The sequence below is a fragment of the Triturus cristatus genome, chromosome 1_1 (assembly GCF_964204655.1).
Source record: "Triturus cristatus chromosome 1_1, aTriCri1.1, whole genome shotgun sequence".
Lineage (NCBI taxonomy): Eukaryota > Metazoa > Chordata > Amphibia > Caudata > Salamandridae > Triturus > Triturus cristatus.
In genome coordinates, this window is record NC_140579.1 from 1,303,654,366 (window position 1) to 1,303,676,024 (window position 21,659).

At 43.5% G+C, this 21,659-nt stretch overlaps 1 protein-coding gene across 1 annotated transcript in view; it reads left to right on the forward strand.

Moving 5' to 3' along the window:
• RSBN1 (round spermatid basic protein 1) overlaps window positions 1–21,659 on the forward strand; it is a 355,192-nt gene that overhangs the window by 256,697 nt on the left and 76,836 nt on the right. Inside the window, 2 exon segments of the mRNA XM_085653112.1 lie at window positions 14,259–14,401; window positions 15,428–15,595. Of these exon segments, the coding sequence (XP_085509238.1) occupies window positions 14,259–14,401; window positions 15,428–15,595 (311 nt within the window).

Consider the following 21,659-nt stretch of genomic DNA (forward strand, 5'->3'; position numbering starts at 1 on the left):
GAGGAGGAAATAGGGTGTAGAAGTTGAGGAGACTAGAGTCTCGCTACATTATAGAGCTCAATTCAAAACAACCAGGAGACCTGAATATAGAAGTGGACTTGCACACACATTTATAAGTACATTATAGTAAAGCGTCGCCCAAGATCAGATTTTTATGTTTATTGTTGTTTTTATAAAGGAATATAAGAATGAACAGACTCGATGAAATTGTCAGACAGAAAATGGTCACATATCTTGGTAACAGTTACTTGTTGTGCAAATTTAGCCCGCTTGAGTATGAGTTTAATGCAATGACATTTTAGTCCAGTAAAGTTGCATAATGCGCGCTAGTAAATAATTATAGGCTCACTTGAGCTAGAATACGATAATGAATGATGCTTGAAGGACGGTGTCAAAGCTCACTTGAGCTTGAATAACGAGCGCAGAAGCAGTGATTGAACTATTAACATGAAACGCGATGTTAATTGTCAAACATGATTAATGCGAAATAACATGATTTTTAAATTGCGGATTAGAAATTGTTTTTAACTGTGGACAAAAAGTTTAAAAAGAAATGTAATGTGAATGCCATGACTAAAACTAAAAAGTCTGTTCTCCATGTTAGTCATGTTTGTAGTTGCATTATTGCACGGTATGCACTTCTTTACCAGTGTCAAGTCAAAGTTTTATTGTATAATTTGTTAAAATTATTACAAAACCCACATGTATAAATAAAAGAATATAAAAGATGAGAACCGTAAAACATCTAGTCATTATCACCAAAGCGCATAAAACTTGTTAAATACAATTGTAAAAATTTGATTCTAGCATGGGACAATGTGTCTCTGTAAAATTTAAGTTATCTATATCCACTGGTTATTTTCTTTGTTGCTTTTTCTTAAGGGTTCCGATGTTACACGCTTCCTGCTCTTGCTGGTTCAGGCGGATCCTTACTGCCCCCAAAAATTTTGTTCCCCTGCAAGCCAGGATTATGGAGGATCCTCCCAGCCAACTTGTTACTGCTTGTCTGCAAGTGCGAATTTTTAGGACATTAAAAATTTGCTTTAAATATCGTCGTCTTAGATCCAATACTGCTCGGCTTACACAAAAAATATGAGCTAGGGATTCGGATTTATAACCGCATAAACGGCAATTTTCTGTTTGATAGCTCTGTTTCCAGGAGGGGAGTAGGTCTTTTGACAGGTGTTGGCCCATCCGGTAGTCCATGTAGCATTTCTTTAGGAACCCGCTGAAGTGAGAGGATAGGTATGCTTGTGGTTTAAAAGAATTGTAAGATGCTATAACTGTCCACCCATGCCTGCGTTTGGCCAATGATTTTTTGTCTTCTAAAAAGGATTTCGTTTTGGCTGCCTTGTTAATTAAGCTATTTAAACCAACTTTATCCATCCTTAATTCCCATGATGATTCTATATCAAGTTCCATCAAGCAATTTTGCAAATGCTTTCCCCAGGCATTCAAGATTTTGTTATCCGCCTGATGCATGATTTCTTCCCAGCACAGATGGTCCAAGGACTCCTGATTTGCAGAACGAAATTTATTACAAAGCTTCACAAAGCCGCTCATGCTCCGGAAGTTTTGATTTTGCAGGCCAAATTCTAGCCGTATCTGCGCTGGAGAGGCGGATTTTGGCAGATTAAAGACGGCTTTGTAGATCTTAGTCTGCGTTGCGTTTAATAAATCAGCCTCCTTGCCTTGCCAAGTAACCAGTCCATAGGACAAGGTAGGTAAAATTTGCGCGGCCATGACCTTCAGTAGGTGATTGTGATTAGGACAGTCCAATTTGGATTTCAGTAGTCGATATGCAAAGATTAGTGACTGAGCTTTTGCCTTTATTATAACTTTTTGCTCTTTATGTTTAAGTCCTTGCTCTATTATAATACCCAGATATTTATATGAAGGTTGTTCTTCTACCATTTCTCCGTTTGCCGTCCATTTAAAGTTGAGTTTGCTTGATTCCACTAGTCGGACGACCTTTGTTTTATCTTTATTTAGTTCCAGCTTTTCCTGATTTAAATATTTCGCTAATTTGTTGATTGCTCTTTGTAGACCGATTGGTGATTTGCTCAGTGCTACTATGTCATCCGCGTATTGTAAAAAGTTGATAGGTTCGTTAGCCAGTCTCAGCGGATGACATTCTGCTGCAACCAAAACTTTGCTGATGTCCGAGAGAAAAAAGGTTAAAGAGGCTTGGGGCCAATACACAGCCTTGCTTGAAACCTTGATACGTCGGAATCTTTGAGGTAATACTGCCACCGTTGCCTAACTTAACCCTTACCCATGTATTGTTATACAGGGTGACTATGGCTTTTAACATGGGTTTCGGGAATCCCCAGGTTGTCAATTTTGCCCATAGGCGCTCTCTGCATACCCGGTCGAATGCTGACCTTATATCAATAAAGCAGGCGTATAGTCTTGAACCCTCAGTTAGTGCTTTTTCCATTAAAAGTGACAGACAAGCTAGGTTTGTGATGGTGCCCATTCCTTGTCTGAACCCGGTTTGATACTTGGGGATAATATTGGACTCTTCTATCCAATCTTGTAACTGAGTTAGGATGCAGGAGGCATAGAGCTTGGCTTCAACATCTATTAAGGATATCAGCCTGTAGTTGGCGGGGATGCGACAGTCTCCCTGTTTGAAAATGGGGTGAATGATATTACCTTGCCAAGATGCGGGAACTTTGTTTTGAGAATATATATGGTTGAATAGGGGAGTTAAGGACTCTGACCAAAAATCCGGATCGGTTTTAAAGAGCATATTTGGTAGCCCATTTGGACCTGCAGCTCCTTCTGTCTTCAATCTTGTTATTATTACCCTCAGTTGTTTTTTGGAGGTTAGAGGAGTTTCCATGATCACGTTTACTTCTTCCTGGGCCTCTTTGTCTTTATTCACCCGAGTTTCATTTTTTGTGCTTTTCCCGCTTTCCAACTCTCTCCCACGTTGTTTATTAGTGATGCTTGAAACTGTGTTTCCATACAGTGTTTGCACATGGTGGGACCAGGATTCCTCTCCTACCCCTGCTTCTTGATGAAGGCTCGCTCCTTTGTTTAGGTCGTTAATGATTCCCCAAAAGTCCCTGCTATTTGGGCGTTTTCCTGCGATCAATAGCTTATTCCAAATAGTTTCCTTGTATGTTCTCTTTGCGGCCCTTAACGACTTCCTGTATATACTCCTTGCTTCTTTTAGTTTGCAATTGTTTATGCTGGTTCCCGCTTTTTTCCCATGAGCCAGTGCACGGACCTCCCGTGCAACGATTCTCTTTTTTTCTCTTTGGTCCAGATTGAACCATGGCTCCTTCCTTGCCTTAATACTCCCCAAATTCCCTGCTGCTGCTGGGAATTTTAGCAAGAGGACCTGAATCAGTTGCTCCCAGTTCTTTATACGCTCTTCGTCGGGCTGGGTGCTTGAATTGAACGTATGTTTTACTGTGACCAATATACTTTCCAGGGCACCCCCACGCCATTTTAACTTCTTTAGGTTGAACTTCTCGGCTTGATGTAGTAAGGACGGCAGACTTTGCAGTACACTGAGTGGAATGTTAATTTTAGTTATTTGAGGGAAATGGTCACTTTCCAAACGCTTGACTATTTGGAATGATTCTATGCTGGAAGTTAGAACCTTGCTTATTATTGTATAGTCAATTATTGAGTGGACTTTTCCGCTCAAGTAAGTGATGCCTGCCGGAATGTCGCCCCTTGTTTTTCCATTCAGTATTGATAAACCTAAATCTCCCAGGTCGCGTACTGTTTTTTTTGTTTTTTTTCTGCCTGATTTTTCCCTAAGAGGTTGCTGTTAAAATCTCCTGAAATAAACATCGGGCATTGCGCAAATGATCTCTGTAATACTTTTATCAAAGATGTTAAATTTGCATATTTCTCCTTCTGGGTTTTCCTTTCCGGGTGGATATAGATGTTGAACACTAATAGTTGCCATTTCTTATTTCTTGTTGGAGAACGAACGGTGATTTTAATCACTTGTACCCAAGAGAGACCCACGTCCAGCTCTTCTGTTACCCAATTATATTTTTGGGATACGTATATTGACAGGCCGCCGCGTGGATGCCCGAAGGGTGATAATCTTTCTGCCAGAATATGGTGTTCTTGGAAACCTACGATTGGCGAGGGAGAGATTTTCCATGATTCCTGGATCAGGATAACATCTTGTTGCTGGAAAAAGGAGAGAGTGTCAGTTTCAAAAGCCATTTCATGGAAACCATGAACATTCCAGGAACAGAACGAAATACTTTGTGGGATTGTATTCTTTACCAGTGAGCAAGATTGCTTGGCAGTCGAAACGCCTTTGGTAGCGGCAGAAAATAAAAGTAAAAAACCACACAAGGCATCCTCATTGTTTGTTTGAAAAAAAAAATATATATATATATATATATATACACACAAACATACATAAAAAATTATATAATATAGTGTGTGTAAATTACACACATGAAAAATACTATTACTATTCCAAACGCATGTACAATGAGACTATGTTCCTGCTGTGAGAAAGGTTATCTGTAGTATTGTCACTGCAGATGTCAACCCAATACAGTATTAAAACCAGTGCCTATGGCTAAATATATAAATATGTGTGACATGTTCTAATGTCTGTGAATCTTAAAGTGTAGAGCAAAACTGCTGTGTAGTGCTGTATAAACACTTTGCCATCAACAAACCCAAGGCACCCACCAAACCAGTCCCACCACGAAGGAACTGGAGCAAGGTTACCGACGAGCAACTTAACTCCACCCTCACCGAGACAACCACACCTGGGCACCCAACGCAAATGACGCAGCCAGAGAACTCCACACCTGGATCTCCAGCTGCGCAGACTAGCTCGTCCCGCTACGCAAGCCAGACAGAAAACACCCCAGGAACGCCGCCTGGTTCAGCACCACTCTCCAAGAAGCCAGACGCACCTGCAGATGCCTGGAGAAGAACTGGAGAAACACCAAGACAACTGAAAACCACACCACCTACAAGGACGCCATGACGGACTATTATAACCAGATCAGAGGCACCAAGAGGAACTTCATCCACAACAAAATCCTGGCCAACTCCAAGAAACGTTTCGGTGTCAATCAAGAATTCACCAACCCACGCAGCGAAGCCACAGACATCACCCCATCCCAAGACCTCTGTGACATGTTTGGAACCCATTTTCACCTCCTGATCAAAAACCTCTACGACAACTTCATCCACCAGGCGCCACAGACTCCCTCCGCCCCCCCAGAACAGCCGTCACCTCCAGCTGCTTCAACACCCTCCTCATCCTCCGCAAGACCTTCAAGTGGATCCCCCCTGAGTCAAGGATGACAGTCATCACCAGCAGACTGGACTATGAAAATGCACTCTACGCCAGCATCAACAAGTCCATACTCCGCAAACTACAGACAATACAGAACACTGCCGCCAGACTCGTCCTCGGCATCCCCCGACACGGACACATCAGCCAACACCTATGAAGTCTCCACTGGCTCCCCGTGGAGAAAAGAGTCCCGTTCAAAATCCTCACTCATGCCTACACAACAACGGACTCAAATGCCTCAGCGACAGAAATCAACTTCCACGTACCCAAAAGAAATCTCCGATCTTCCAACCTTGCACTGGCCAAAACCCTGCGCATCCACAGAGGCAGAGCAGGCGGACGATCCTGCTCTCACATTGCAGCCAAGACCTGGAATGCGCTACCGGCAGACATCAGACGCGCCCCCTCCCTAAACACCTTCAGGAAGACCCTCAAGACCTGGCTCTTCGGCTAAACAGATCTGCAGACCCTCCCCCCCCCCACACCCCTTCCCACCCCTTCAGCGCCTCGAGACTTCCATGGGTGAGTAGCACATCTACAATTCCCTTATTGATTGATTGATTGATGATCATAAAATTCCCCCAAATGGGGTTTACTTTGGATAACATAATGTATTTTCTAACCTAAATTTACGCAAACAGTGAATTAAGCTAGTAGACCACAAATACAAAGGGAACATGCAGTGAATAAGGCAAGGAGACAGTGTCTCAGAGATTATTGATAAGTTTGGGGGGGTATGGCAGCATATGCTGTTATCTGTGCCAAATGTCTTTAGAACATTAGGCGCTCATTGTGGAACTCGGAGGTCCTTGAGAAACAACTTGCTCAGCAGGGTAAAGGAAGGAAGGAAGAGAAACATTATAAAAATAACAGTTGATGCAACGAGAGGTGTGCTGACCAGGCTGAGTCACCCCATCTTAACTATACACGTAGTATAGATCTTTCCAGCAGCTCATCTCCATCACTGGTGCGGAGTTTGAGGGGCTCAACAATTGTTTGTGAAATACCTGTGCCTGACTAAGTCCAATTCTTCGCAGTTCACCTTAACATGGTGATGAGCAGAATGGCCTAAGGATTCTTCAGGTTTTCAAGGGGTGTACATCTCCTTTGGGCTTCCATGCTGGCTAAGAAGAGCAGCAAGGCAAGCAATAAAAGCTTCAACAGTTGCTCAGCTTAATTCCACCCACAATAACGTGGGCAGTGCTGAGGTTCTACACTTTGGGTCCAGGAGGTTCCATTGATACACGTAAAAGGAAAAGTGAATGAGGTGTGGCTTAACCTAGCTTCGCTTCACTTCATAAAGGTGGCCAGTTGGAATAGATCCCAAAGTCCAATTGCAACAAACCAATTGCTACAATTTTTCATGATGCCAGTTTATTAAACTGTGATAAGGTCAAGTTCCCCTCCTTAAAAAGTAGACTAGGAATACCACTGCCCTCTATCTACATGTAGGGACTGAAGTTAAATCTTTGTGGCTACTGCTGATGGGAAGCTGTGTGAACTTTCTTAAGGCTACTTGAAACAGAGAAAGTGCTGTAAGAAGTAGAGGATGGGATTGTCCTGTGTGGCAGTACATCCTCCATTTTGCAAACTCCATTCATACTGAAATCCTAGAAGCAGGCACCTTCAACACAATTCTGGCACAACAATGTTTCTAATGGTTACACGAACAATGGCTTCATATGTTGTTCTTTAACAGAATACACATTTAAACCCCACGGTACCCAATAAGTGATCTGCATCAATTTCAGTCTACAAAGGGATGCCAGCAGGCAACTTCCCTGGGTGGACCTTGACACCCCAAAACAATCGGAATCTGCTTGAAAGAACAAGGGCTCAGTACAAGGAGACTAAGGGAGACTACCCTTAAGATTACCAGTGATAAGAGCAATAGGGGACTCTCTTCTCTGGACTTACCCAAGGGCTACAGGGATAGGCAGTATCTCAAACTGTTGACAAAATGAAAAAGCACAGGGTAAAAGTAGAAATGGTGGGTTGCTAGCTGCATTGCTTGTATTGGACTTTTGTTTGTCCAGCACTTAGCGGGTAAATGTATCGATGGATGAAGGTGACAGAAATATAGCCTTGTTGAAGAATGCACGTCTAGAGATTCCAGGGCCTGGCAGGTCAAAACAGTCTTGGACTTGGAAGATCTTTTCAGAGTAATTTCTAGGCTTGGTTTACTAAACCAAATTGTGGACCAAGAAAAAGTATGAATAATCTTAAAGCTAATGTTATTTTTTTATTGCTACCATGAAGAATGTGTTTCTTGTTTTTATTGCTGCCATGAAGAATGTGTTTCTAGTTAGGTCTCCCCTAGCGTTGCAGCGCATGCATTGCTCGCTCTGCAAGATCTATTGTCGTCGAGTTGATTTTCGAAGTGGAGTGGAAGCTCCGCCCATCCTTTCTATTGGCGGGCGTCATCCTTTATGGTAAACGCGGGCCTCCGATTCAAAGTGAGGCTTTTTGGTGACCGCCCGGTCTCCTTTAGGCCCCGCCCACCAGGACTGGATCTTTTGCTTGCAGCTTGATGCAGTCCTACAATTACTCTGTGAGCACTTTATTCCCCACTCGCGCAATGGCGACAGCTTGTTTGTGAGGGTTTCATAAGTTCGCAAATGAGGGGAAATGAGGTTCTGAATTTCACCACAAGACGCGTCCGCACCGCAGCTGTCTGCCCCTCGAGTGAGTTCGTGTTTTTATTGCCTGCGTAGTTCCCGGATATTTCTCGTAGAGTCTGCACCATGCTGGACTTTCTCACCGGAAGCCGACAGACTGGGCCAGTGAGCCATGTGGGCCAGCATGGAGGCGACTGCAACATAGAAAGAGGACAGGGGCTTGCACTGATCCTGAGTATGTACTGTAGCATTATTATAGCGCTTCACATCGCACTCTGGATTGTCAAAGTACATTTGTGGATGTGTAGCATGCTACACCATTGGCTGTGGACCTGGTGGGCACTGGTCCTGGGTGGTCCCTGCGTGAGTGACCAGAGGGGAACTCTTGTCTTGGGGGACAGCGCACAGCGTAGCTGCGGTGCAAAAGGCACTCGGCAGGTGTGCAAAATATAGTTGTAATTCACTGGCAGTTGTAATTGACTCTGACTGTGCAGCTGCATGTTTCAATGGCGGTATATGCAGATCTCGGGCCTATGCCCTTGGCAATGCACTGTATAGAGCTTCTATGCACACACAGATGCCTGAATGTGTCAAAGCGCCCGAACACCTTGGAATGTCCGTAGGGATCCTCCGGGGCCTGAGACCTTCGGTCCCACCTCAGTGTGATTTGCCTATGTCCCAGCATTGCACGTGTGCGCTTTCTGCTCCTCGTTACAATTGTGTAATCTGTGTGTCTTATGTAACACTACTGTGCCATTGTAAAGCACTTTAGCACCTTGCTGTAGCGCTCCTCAATGTCCTGAGACCTTTGGTCCTACCTCAGTGTTATGTGGCACCTTCCCAGCCTTGCATGATTGTGTAATCTGTGTGCCTTATGTAACAGTACAGTACCAGTGTAAAGCGCACTAACACCTTTGGGTAATGGTGGCTATATACAAATGTGTATATATACCGGACGGTGGGCAATCATTTACTCTTTGATAGTGAAATCAGGTGAAGCCGGGAAACTTCACCGAGGCAAAGGTAGTTCGAGTTGCCCAGAGTTAACCAGTGTGAGGTTAAACCTCCCCGGCCACTGTCAGAGAGCACTTACGGCCTCAGGATGTCCTGTGGGCTGCTAGGCCAAACTTGCTTTGTAACTCATAGGGTATTTCCCCGCTGGATAGGGGCCTTTGGTGGCAGCTTTTTTAAATGCCAGGGCCACTGGTGGGGCCCCCTGTCACTGCATTACAGCAGGCACAGAGGGAGGCACAGGCCATGATTACATGTGCATAACTCATCACAGTAACAATAAAAGCTGTCTCCTGACTTCAGAGTTAGGAACAGGGACGGAACCCAGGTCTCTGAACAACCCCATCCCCCGTCTCCACCCCCTATCAACCCTCCCCCGCTGCACAGGGCACTCCTACACTTCAGGGGCCCCCAGACGTTTAGATGTTTTAGGGCCGCAAATCAGCTCAAGGCCAATGAACATCTGTGAGCTATCATTGACTCAGGGGTCCCTCGTCACATTCTGCAGGAGGCCCCCTCATTTTGCGTTATGCCACTGGTAAGGAGCCCGGCTAACCGTTCACTCTCTCCACTGCGAAGGTAACCAGCATTTGCAATGCAATATGTCTAGCATTTTCAAGAGTTTGGGCTATGGCATTGCAAATGACAATGCCTTTTATTCAGGTGTTTTGAAAACCTGCAAGCGGACCATAAACACACACTTTGCACCTATAGTCATTGCTTACGAGAAGCAAGGCTGGCAGTAACTGCGCCTCTTTTACTGACAGCCTTGCTTCTTGTAAGCCAGGACTATAAATACAAAGTCTGTGTATATGGTCCACTTGCAGGTTTTCAGAACACAAATTAAAGGCAGTGTCGTTTACTATGCCAACAGCTCAAACTCTCTCTAACGCGAGACCTATTGCATTGCAAATGCTTGTTTTTATTGCTGCCATGAAGAATGTGTTTCTAGATGGAGCTCTCCCGCATAGGTCGCCCTCCACCTGAATCGCCTCCCCATACACTGTGACATCTGTACATTATCGTTTGTGGCAATGCTCATATGTCATGTTATTTATGCACAATAGATATAACTGAACACTCGCCTTGTGTTTTTTTTAACCTTTAAAAAACATGATACAAGCAAAAAAGAATGTTTCTAGAATAATTTATTTGGAAATCCTAATCGATTTCACCCACTAACTTGTTGTAAAGTTTCCATTAAAGCAGTACAATAAGACACTCCAGCATATAGTGTTTTATACCAGCTAGTATTAGTCCTAAGCAACCTGGTTTACTTGACAACCATGGACTGGAGAAGATGTGCCAATGAACTACTGCAGTTGTAAAATGTCCTCTACTACGGCAAGACTTTCTCCCAAACTATAAGTTTAAACTCAAAAATATTCCTGTATGTAATGTAATTTTGACATAAGGATAAATTAAGCGCCTAGAAACCTAATCGAAATAGAGCTTGCGTTAGAAATATTGACCTTATATTGTCAAATATGGCACATGGTTCTTCTTTTCCTATAAGGGACAATGATTCAAGTGTAGCTGTTCTGTTGCGATCTGGAAATTAATGATTGAAGTGTGGCTACTGGTGTGTTAATTTCCCTTCCTAGTTACGGACATTTTGTACATCAGTAAATGGGTGCTGTTTTTAGGTCTCGGGACCATCCGGTCGGCAGACCGGAAGTCCGGAGATTTAATGTCTTTGAGAAGAGGGGCTTGCACCCGCCCCTCTTCTCTCCTGTTCTCCATTGGCTGGCCTCTTAAATGCTGGCCAGCCATTGGAGAAGCGGCTTGTCGCGCAAAACAGGCCCCGTCTTTTTCGGATTGGGGGGCGTGTTTTTTCGTTGCTTTTCGCAGGGCGTGTTTTTCTCTCCTCCAGCCAATGGCAAGAGGAGAGAAAAAGAAACACGCCCCCCAATCCGAAAACGCCACTGCGTTTGTCCGAGGCATTTCTGCTTCGCCTCGGAGAAAGGCAGTGGTGTTCAGGGCGATTCCCTTACGTCTCTGTTGCACATGCAGGAGCATTTAGAAAGAAATCCTCAACTCGGTACTCCCTGGTAATATGTTAACTAATCTACCTCTACTCTGAACCGTCCATCTTCGCTAACCTCCTTAACGTTCGCACAAGCGTCCTCTGTTACGAAAGGCCAAACTGCCTGCTGCCTTGCCTAAAAAAAACACACACAAAAACGTTGTCATCGCGGTGGTGTCCTCTTCACTGTACGAAAAAAACACACACAAAAACGTCATCGCGGTCAGCTTCGGCAGCGCATGTTTATTTACTTAATTGCACAAGCCCGGTCCGCTTCGGCCGTGCTGGTTTTCTCCAGCTGCAGGTCACAGCGAGGCTCCCAAGCAAGGGGTGGGGGAAGCAGCGGTGGCAACATGACGTTTCTGGCTCTACAAATTTAACAGGACCTAAACGGAAAAGAGCGCAAGCGGGACCGAGACACACAAGGAGGTGAACTGTGTGCAGTGAGAGGTGGGTGCTGCTTGCTGCTGCCACACGCAGATCATGGGACGCTGTTCTTTAATTTATGATAAGCGTATTTCCTGTGTCTTGTTTGCTTAGCACGCATGCACAGGAGGCGTGGCCTTTTCCTACTTCTGTCGATGCCGTGACTCCTGCAACACTGAACAGAAAAGTGTAGGTTAGTAAAGCGCCGCCATCCTTCTCTTGGTGGAACTGGGAGGGTGCAGGGCTTCTTCGATGCTGCCAATAACTTAATTTACATGGCCTGAAAACATAATATGCCCTGATGTCTCTCTCTTATGTCTGGAATTTGCCAGATCAACTAGTCATGAAAAGTGTTAGGCAGAGCGGTGTGTTCCTCAAAAAACAGTAAAGCCAAGCAATAATGCACATTTGCAATGGTTGCGCGCGTAATGTTTACAATATGCGTGGCTCGCACCTTTTGTTTCATTGACGAGTGCTCTTGAGTTTTTTTACGGTATTCTCTATGCATTTTCCTTTCGGCTTTCCAGCCTGTTCTAAGGACATTTTGGCGACCACATCTTTGTCCATCGTTAAATACTGCAAATGGAAACTTTCCTCTGCTGCCAGCAAAACAGCAACTCGACCCCGGGCAGCTGACTCTGCGAACAGCCTGTACCTGTGACAGGAGCATGCTGTGCATCTGATGTTCACCGTTTTACTTTACAGAGTGGTCTTGCATCTCTAAGTGTTGAAAATGCCGAACACGGAAAGTAACTGGAGACCAATAAGGGAACACCCCTAGTCTCTCCCTAGGCGCAGTATTTTAACTGCTTGTTTCTTGGGACTGCGTTGACTGTATCCGTTTGTTGTGGTTTATGACTAGCCCTGGGCATGGGCAAGAGAAGGTGCTTCAAAGCACTAGGGGTCTGATTCATTCCCCAATAGCAGGTCGCTCTCTCTGAAAGGACCCCTAGCCCTTTGATCAGCACAAATATTAACAGCTCCCCAGGTTTATCTACCGGTGCACCCAGCTGAACTGAACCTCTCTTATCTGCTTTCCACTATATTGCATGGAGCCCTCGGCGGATCAGTAACTGGGTCCTAAAGACATGAGGTTGGGGCGTGCAGGAAGGTATGGCAGGCCTGGATGCAGTCTCACATACGGCTTTCATATGTGCTGGAAAAAGTGGCCGGGCTTGGCCACGGGTCCCCTTCATTATACTGATGGGACCTCTCTGCATGTAATGTGTCACATGCCTCTGCAACGCTTTGATTCCAATGGGAATGTGAACCACTTGTATACATTATCAGTAATATCTGACTGTTTCTCTTTTAGCTTTTGATAAAGATGCTCAAAGAACGACTGTCCTGCTCTGCATGTTACACTAGATTAATGACTGATATTTGATTACTTTGATTCTAAAAAGTGAAATGGTGCCAGGTTTTGTTTTCTTTGTGGTGTGCGAGTGAAAAACCGCTACAGCCTTCTTGTAGACCCAACGTGGGCTTAGTATTTTTTTTTTTTTGTCTGGGAAGTTTGGGTTGGTTACCCAAATACGCTTATGATAAAATTTCTTGTGACGTATCCTGTCTTATATCTTCTTGGTGAAAAACTGTGAAGTATTTTAGAGAACACCAGGGCTGCAACTGTGACTTCACTTACAGTACTTGCTGGTTTCATAAATTGCCTAAAGTGTTATTTTGCTCATAGCTTCCCCCAAAAAACTGTGAGATCACCAACACGATGAGTGACTTATTACCCGGAGAGTCCACGCTCCCAAAGGTTGTGCAAGCGCTAATGAGTTCGTACATGAACTTTATTGTTCAAAGAAATAGGATTTAGTGCTTCCAGTTAGGAAACTTGCATTGTCCAACATTTTCTTGAGATATGTCCCCCCCCCTTATTAAAAACAGCATAAATAATACCTATTCCATCCTCTGTTGGCTTCCCCCCCGCCGCGCCCTGCCCTGCCCCGCCCCGCCCTGCCCCACTGCCCCACCCTGCTTACCTGTGCCGGTCGCCGCTGTATTTAAAGACACACATGGGACCTGGTTTCTAACTACCTTTTCAAATCAATGCAACTATAGTGCCGCTCTGCACATTCAATAACATGAAACATATGCATCTCCTCTGTGTGACACATTCACTCACACGCACAGCTCTTTAGCAATTCTGTCCACATAACGATGTCACACCATCACAACATTGCCAATAAATAAGACAAAAAACACTTAATGCTCAACATAATGAATCTTACTATCAGAGCTAAGCCAGATCTGGTTTATCACTGTCAGTGGAAGGGTCACCAAGTGGTCAGAAGTAAAATATATTTATCTTTGCTTCTCTGAGTAAACAACATCATCTGTGTAAAATGTTGGTCATGTTCATAATTATAGAAGGAGATTCTTTATTGGCATACTGCCAATGCATGTGAATGTTTAAATCTCGTGTTACCCAGGTGCGATGTTCTCGTTGTGTACGTAGGTGAAGCGCGCTTGCTACGTACGGTTTTGGTTATTTTACTTTAGATTCAAGTTATGTGTAATATGTTCAGCTATACTTTTGGTACTTTCATTATTCAGAGTATTCCTGACCACGGTGAGGTAGAAATTGTTGAGACTGTTTTGCTATTGGATTTCCTTTGCGTTAAATCGTGCCTTAACAGTAAAAACAAGCATTTACAATGCAACGGTCTCGGCATTGTTAAAGTTAGAGCTATTGGCATTGCTCATGACAATGCCGTTTCTTTAAATGTTTTAAAAACAAAAACATAAACAAAAATAATGTCATGAGCAATGCCAATAGCTCTAACTTTACCAATGCCGAGACCATTGCATTGTAAATGCTTGTTTAAGCTTGGTGTGTGATTTCTTATTGGGTTTTTTCTGGTTTTAGATGACTTTGCCCTGGGGAACACTGTCTACTCTTAGGTTGCAGTGCAGATCACAAAGTGACGATGGCCCAATAATGTGGGTTCGACCTGGAGAGCAGATGATTCCGACAGCAGACATGCCAAAGTCGCCATTCAAACGTCGCAGGTAAGTTAAATACTACCTACAGTTAAAAGTAAATCTGCAACTAAAGTGGTTTAGACTGTGTGCTAAACAGAGGGAGGTGCTTAAATGCCTTTCCATGTCATGGAAGTCCCTAACTTGTTTTTGGTCCTAGTATTAAAATGCCAGCCTCCTCAAGCCTTACCCCTGTTACTCCACTTTTGTGTGCACTCCTGAATTGGCGCACATAATTTTTGTTTATTTTTTTTACTCTACAACTCTGTGAAAGGCATATGTGCTAGCACCTGAATATGTTCTTGCACTTTGCCTTTAGGGTGCAGTTATTGGTTAGGGATACAATTTGTTTCATTTAAAAAGTGAACTATGAAAATTTGTCTGCATTTCAAAAGTTAAAATATGAACACGTTCCCGAAATATCTACCTGGTGCATCTATTTTGTAGAAAACAAATATACGTTCTAAAAGAGCATTATACGCACCGCATCTCTTTACCGATCCAGATCAACTGAGTTCACAAGCAAAGGCGAAAAAACATTTGGGTAATTGGTATGCAGTTCAGATTTTACATTTTACAGCAGTTGACGCCAGTCGGCCTATCCGTTTACAGATGGAAATTACTGTTGGATTCCATATATGTTTGCTTTGTTTTATTCTACAATACTTTTTAACAGTAGTAACTTTCATTTGAGTCTGCATGCTGGCAGTGGTGTAGCCAATATGTCATGGGCCTTCGCGCAAGAAAGGGAAATGGTGCTCTTAGCCGCTGTTATAACTGTGAAATACAGCAATATTCAGGGTTCAGTGTGTCCCGATTCACTGCACCTGCTGCACCAATCGAAGCTACGCTCGTGCATGCTGGTATCCTGCTGGCACCCAAGGCAGTTTTAGCTCGATCACTGATCATTCAAGTGCCACCTAATGACTGTAATGTAACGTGCGCGGCCCAAAGCATCTTTGCTAATAATTGTTTTGTGTGGTAAACAAGCACTTTGCAAATCAAACAGAAGAATGTATGGTCAGTGACGTATTGATGTAATTCTGTCCTTTACAGATCAATGAATGAAATTAAGAACCTTCAGTACCTACCTCGCACGAGTGAGCCCAGAGAACTTCTCTTTGAAGACCGGACACGTGCACATGCAGACCATGTGGGGCAGGGCTTTGACTGGGAGAGTACTGCTGCTGTTGGGGTTCTGAAAGCCGTGCAGTTTGGCGAATGGTAGGTAGATGCAGTTAGTAATGTTGTCCCATAAGTTCACCTAATTATATTCACATTGTTCATGTTGAGAGATTTAGCAAGTTGCACAGCAACAAGAAAATATTAAGGGAAAATGTGATTACAGTGGAACAGTGTAACACACACTTTCTGACCGTATCGGAGAAGACTCATATCAATACAATTAGCCTCACAAGAAAAGTTCATCCACAAGTTGTAAGTCACCGTCAAAGAAATCATCTACTTCGACCAGCCCTCATCGTCTCATGTCCTGTCCTTCCGAGGTCTTCAAAAAATATTAAAAAGAACATCCCCCCTACCCCGCCACACGATTCCTCCGCCCCCACCCTCCCCTGTGACTGTGCAATACTATCATACCATCTCCAGAAAGAGACATTTAACCCAGGTAGCACCTTCCTGACTCCTACATAAAGGCCAAGATGTACGAAATTCTGTTTTTGCAAATGCAAAATGGAATGTAAAAAGATAGGTGTGAATGGTTTTGCATTTCCAAATGTGTGATTTCCTAATAGAAAATTGCAAATTTGGAACTGCAAAACCAAGGGTGCCTATGGGCCTAAGGTCTCCCTTGATACATCCATCCACCCCCCCCCCCCCCCCCCCCCCCCCACCAAAAAAAAAGTGGTGCACATGTAAAGCACACTATGCCCTAGAGGCAAGTGTTTTTGTTTTAAACCAGATTGCACATGGTTACATCTAATTGTAGTCCATGGTAATAGCATTTCCTAATTGCACATTTCACATTTAGGACATGCTTTGTACAAGTACATAGGAAATCGCAAATAGGAAATCCCTATTTGTGATTTCCTATTTAGGGAATTGCAAAATGCAATTTCTAGTGGGTAGAAATTGCACTTAGCGATTTCCCTATCTGCCTTTGTACATATGGAAAGGCAATTATGCGCTCTATCATTAACACAGTATTCACCAGTGGAATTTTTCCCACTGAATGGAAACGGACCTCAATTCTCCCTCTCTTGAAGAAAGTTGATCTTGATAGTTCAGAAGTCGGTAACTATCGCCCTATCGCAATATTACCCTTCGCTGCCAAATGTATTGAGAAGTTAATGAATAAACAAATTACTCAATACATTGATTTGTCTGGCTTACTGGATGAAACACAACATGGTTTCAGGAAATTTCACAGCACCGAATCAGCCTTAATCACCGCTACTGAGGATGTTCGGTCAATTCTAGACGAAGGAGGCACGTCCGCCTTGGTGTTGCTTGATCTATCGGCGGCCTTCGACACGGTCAGCCATGAGATCTTGGCTGCCCGTATGTAAGAAGCAGGAATAAAAGGCATGGCACTAGAACTCCTAAAATCCTTTTTAACCAATCAGCAACTTAACGTAGCAATGGGATCAGCAACCTCTAAACAATTCTCTTTACCCTGTGGAGTTCCACAGGGCTCTGCCCTGAGCCCCACACTTTTTAATTTATATGTTGCGCCACTTGCCTCGATAATAAAATAAGCTGGTTTCGTCTTAGCTTCCTATGCTGACGATACACAGATCGTGGTGTCTTTAACAAATGAAGAAAAACTCCAGGGCGAAGCCTTTAAGAACTGCATGAAGAATGTGAGTGATTGGATGGATGTAAACTGTCTAAAATTGAATGCAACTAAGACAGAGGTCATCATCTTTGGTAATAAACCCTCTCTCTGGACACCCAATTGGTGGTCACCTGTACTCGGAGTGCTTCCTGCACCCGTAGCTAAAACTAAAGACCTAGGTATTATCATAGACCAAGAACTTAAATTCAAGGCCCAAATTAACAAAATCACAGCCATTTCTTTCGGGGCCATTAGACTAATCAACAAAATAAAGCAGTTTATACCACAGGATCTCTTAAAAACTGTAACCCTGGCCCTTTCCTGTCTGGACTATTGCAATGGCCTCTACCTTACCACCAACTCAGGCCTGCTTAACAGGCTCCAGATTGTACAGAATGCGGCAGCATGCCTCATCTTGAACATTCCAAAGAATGTCTCTGCCAAAGAAGCCATAAGAAAATTACATTGGCTCCCAGTCAGACAGAGATGTCAGTTTAAAGTCTTGTGCCTGTTTTTTAAATCATTGCACGGTTTTGGACCTACACAGTTTAGAAATAAACTGAAGTGGTATGTTTCTAACAGAACCCTGCGGTCCGGAACAGCTAGGAACGTGATAATCGCCCCTTTTAAAAAGGCTACCTGGGGAGGAAAGAGCATTTTTAGATCAGCAGCTAGGTCGTGGAATACGTTGCCCATCACCTTAAAATCAGCTCCCTCCTTGATCCATTTCAGGAAAGACCTGAAAACATGGCTATTTACACAAATCGCCTAAAACTTCTAAATCTGAGCGCGGCATTCCTTATGTTCTGCATGTTCTCATGTATAGCGCCAAGACGCCTTCGGGTATATGCTGCGCTTTATAAATTTTATTTCAATTCAGTTCAATTCAATTTAGCATTTCTTAACAGACCGAAATTGTGATTCGGTCTATTAAATGCTAAATCCTTTTGTACATCTGGCCTCTTCCCTTCTTGCCTGTGCCTGCTCTCCACCCTCCTATACCTTACTGGCCAAGCTTCTTCAATTTCTATAATATATAGCACATGGCATGGAACCAGGCTTCCATCCTGGGACTTGTAATTTGTGGTTTCCACTCCAGGTATGGGTGTAAAAAGCCAGGTGTGGCTGAAGGGGTGGCCAGTGGTGCTTAACCTCCGATAGATACTCCAGGCTGTTCTTGCTACCCCTGTTTATCATCTGCAGTTTCCACTCATTCCTTCCTTTTCTCCTAGTCCGCCACCAACAGATGGGGGGCAATGGGTGGTACAGAGTGTCACGCTGTGATGTCATCAGGTGTGTGAGTTCACCTCTGCTACCCCTGACCTTTCGATGATGCGACATCGATGACGGCCGACGTGTTTTCTTATCGCTGTGTGTACGCGCCTTATGTGTTTGTGTTGTTGAGAATGTACTCAGGGTTATGCTGGGAAAGCATAGTGTCAGCCCAAGAGGCCATGCAGGTATTTCTGGGAGAGAGGGGGGTGGAGGCAGAGGGATTCTTCCATTGAACCAATTAAACTGAAATACCTGTTTGCAGTGTCTTGTAAGTTGAAGGCCGAATATTGGAAACATTGTCTGGTGACAAGAAGCGAGGTTGGTACTTTACCTCTTTTGGCAAAGGGACCCACAGGCACAAGTGGCGAGGCAGCATCTGAGGGCAGTGTGATAAATAAGAAGCCAGTGGCTTGTATTGCCACATCAAGGCACACCTCCTTAGCCCTTATATGTAGACTCCAGTAGAGATCAAAATGTTATCTTGTGACGATTAAGGCTTGTGGCTGTGTAGCCTTTTGTTAGCCCGGTTCCACGGAGAACTAAAGTCCCACTCGTTGCGAGTGAGGCTCGCGCATTTGGAAGTGCGGTGAGTTGTTACTCAAAAGAGGCTAAATGTGTCAAGGGCTAGAATGGTCTCCAGAGTTCTCTATGCAAAGTAGCCGATGGAAGCTGTAGAAGCTTCCGAAACCTATGCAACCACAGAGTGACCACTGCCACATGCCCGTTTAGTTGGTGGGAGGGGCTGGTTTGGGCCCTCCAGGGGGCTGTTCTACTACTTTTAAGCCAGGAGTCTAATTTCGAGAGGATCTGATGTCAAAGGTTGTGTGCGGTTTTGGCATCTCGTGGCATTACGAGGACCAAGTAATAATTAGGGACTTTGCAGGGAAGAATGTTTTTAACACACACTTTATAACGTTGATTTTTGATTTTTAGATCTTTTCAAAGTGGTTCCAAATTCCAGAATAAGGGAACATATAAAGTGATTCTGGAGAAACGCTGCCTTTAAAAATCATTTATCCTAGCTAAAATTACTTATGTCATTTTAACCTCTAAATGACAATTCCTTCCCCCAGAACTAGTGGGCATTCTTAAATTCCCAGATTCCAACACAATTCGCACCATGCTGTTTGCTTTAGTAGTTGTAAATAAATGTGAGCGACAGTTGCGCAGACAATGGATGAAGAGGGCTAACCAATGGCCCTCTGTGTACTTACGTATTTTTTATTTGTTTGGCCATATAAGTCTGGAGAGCAACTAACGCTGTGACGATGCTATACCTAACAAGAATTGGCATAGCCAATAGGTCTCGCCTTTGGGACCTTATAGGTGTTTAGCCATGCAACAATTGATGTTGTTGCACCAAGGATATTGTGCTGGATAACTAAACACTTATAAGGTCCCATAGGCGAGACCTATTGGCTATGCCAATGCTTGTTTTAAATGCAGCACAGCTGTTATTTTTTCTAACCAAGTTGGAAAATAGAAGCACGTCTACTATTCTGCGCTTACAGCAAGTTTGTCAATGTCCTGTTTACACACTTCGTATTCAGTGTTTAAATTAATTTGAAACATACTTTCATAGTTTTAGTACTATGTTGGCAACGTACAACAGAGCCTCTTCCATATACCACGGGGCTTCTGGATAACAAAATATTCCCCAGTCTTCCTCTTTGTTTCTAACATAGCTAAAGGCTCAGATATGCGTGCTATGCTTACAAAGGTTTACCAAAAAAAGGTTTTTTTGGGCTTACAAGAGATTTTAGGGATCTCTTAAACTATATGCAGACATACAGTAGGTTTACTTCTCAAATACTTAGCATAGCAACGTGAAATACATTCACTAAGCCATCAAATAATATTATGGCTGGCTACATAATGAAGCCCTCTTTCTTCCCACCCATTAGATATCTGGGCACTACACTTCTAACGCGGCACCAAATGCAGCTCACATATACAAAGTTTATGCCAAGCGGACCTGAGGGTCATGACCCCCCCTCCCCCCTGCCCACTCCCTTTCATGAGAGACACAAGAGACTGTAAGGATCATAAAATGGCCTACATGGCAAACACAAAGACCCTATAAATCTGGTGCTGATCTCCAGGAAGCGAATTCCTTAGCTGCCCTCCAAGGAGACACAGGAAGGCAGGTGTAGGGTTCCAGCAACATCAAGAAGAGAAAAACCAGCATTGAAAATGCAATAGGTCTCGCCCTCGTTTAAGTTAAATCAATTCTGTTTGTAATTAGGTGGCTTTTTAGCTTTGCTTTTATTAGTGTTGTTCAAACTTTCATGTACATAACATGCATATATGTGTATATGTATGCATGCATTTATATTTGTATTTATATAGATATGCAGATGTATCAATGTTTATTTATGTATATCTACACATACATATAAATGCATATGTGGGTGTATATATATATATTCACTGAAAAAACCATAGGTTTCACACGTTATAGTTAGCTGGACATTTCACTCGTAAAAAACCAATGAAATTCCCCCGTTATAGTTAGTTCAGCTAACTTTAACTCGCGCGCCCGCAATCCACTGCTGATGACGTCACATATTACATCACTCATGACATGGTCAGTGACATCACTGATGACATCACTGGTGACATCTCAAATGACATCACTGATGACATCATCCATTGAGTATGTGTTTCTGAACAATTTTAATATGTTTAATATATATAGGGAAAGGCCTGTTGAAGAATGAGTGGTTGTACAAGTGTGTGAATGGATGATTTTGTAGGTGTGTAACTGACTCTATAAGTGAGTCATTAAATGTATCTTACTGCAGACTAGTGACTAAACGGTAAAAATGTCTGTATGTGTCTGTATGTTGGTGTAAAAGTGGCTGCATGGTTTTGTGAATAGCTATATGAGTGTCTATATGAGTTATTGATTGCTTGTCTCTGTATCTGTATGGGTTCCTGAGTGTTTGTGTGGGTAGGGTGTGTGTTACTCTGTGACTAGATGTGTGAGTGGGTGATTCTATGGGTGCATGGTTTTAAGAGTGCATCTGTGATGGACTGTATGGTTGAGTGAGTGTATATATGGGTGTGTTAGTGAGTGAATATATATCTCAGTGGTACATTTGTGACTAACTACATATTTGAAAGGCAGTATATATGCGTGTAAGAGTATATAAGTGGGTAGATGTGAGAGTGTGCGATTGTGAGTGACTGTATGGGTGAGTGTGTGCTTGTATC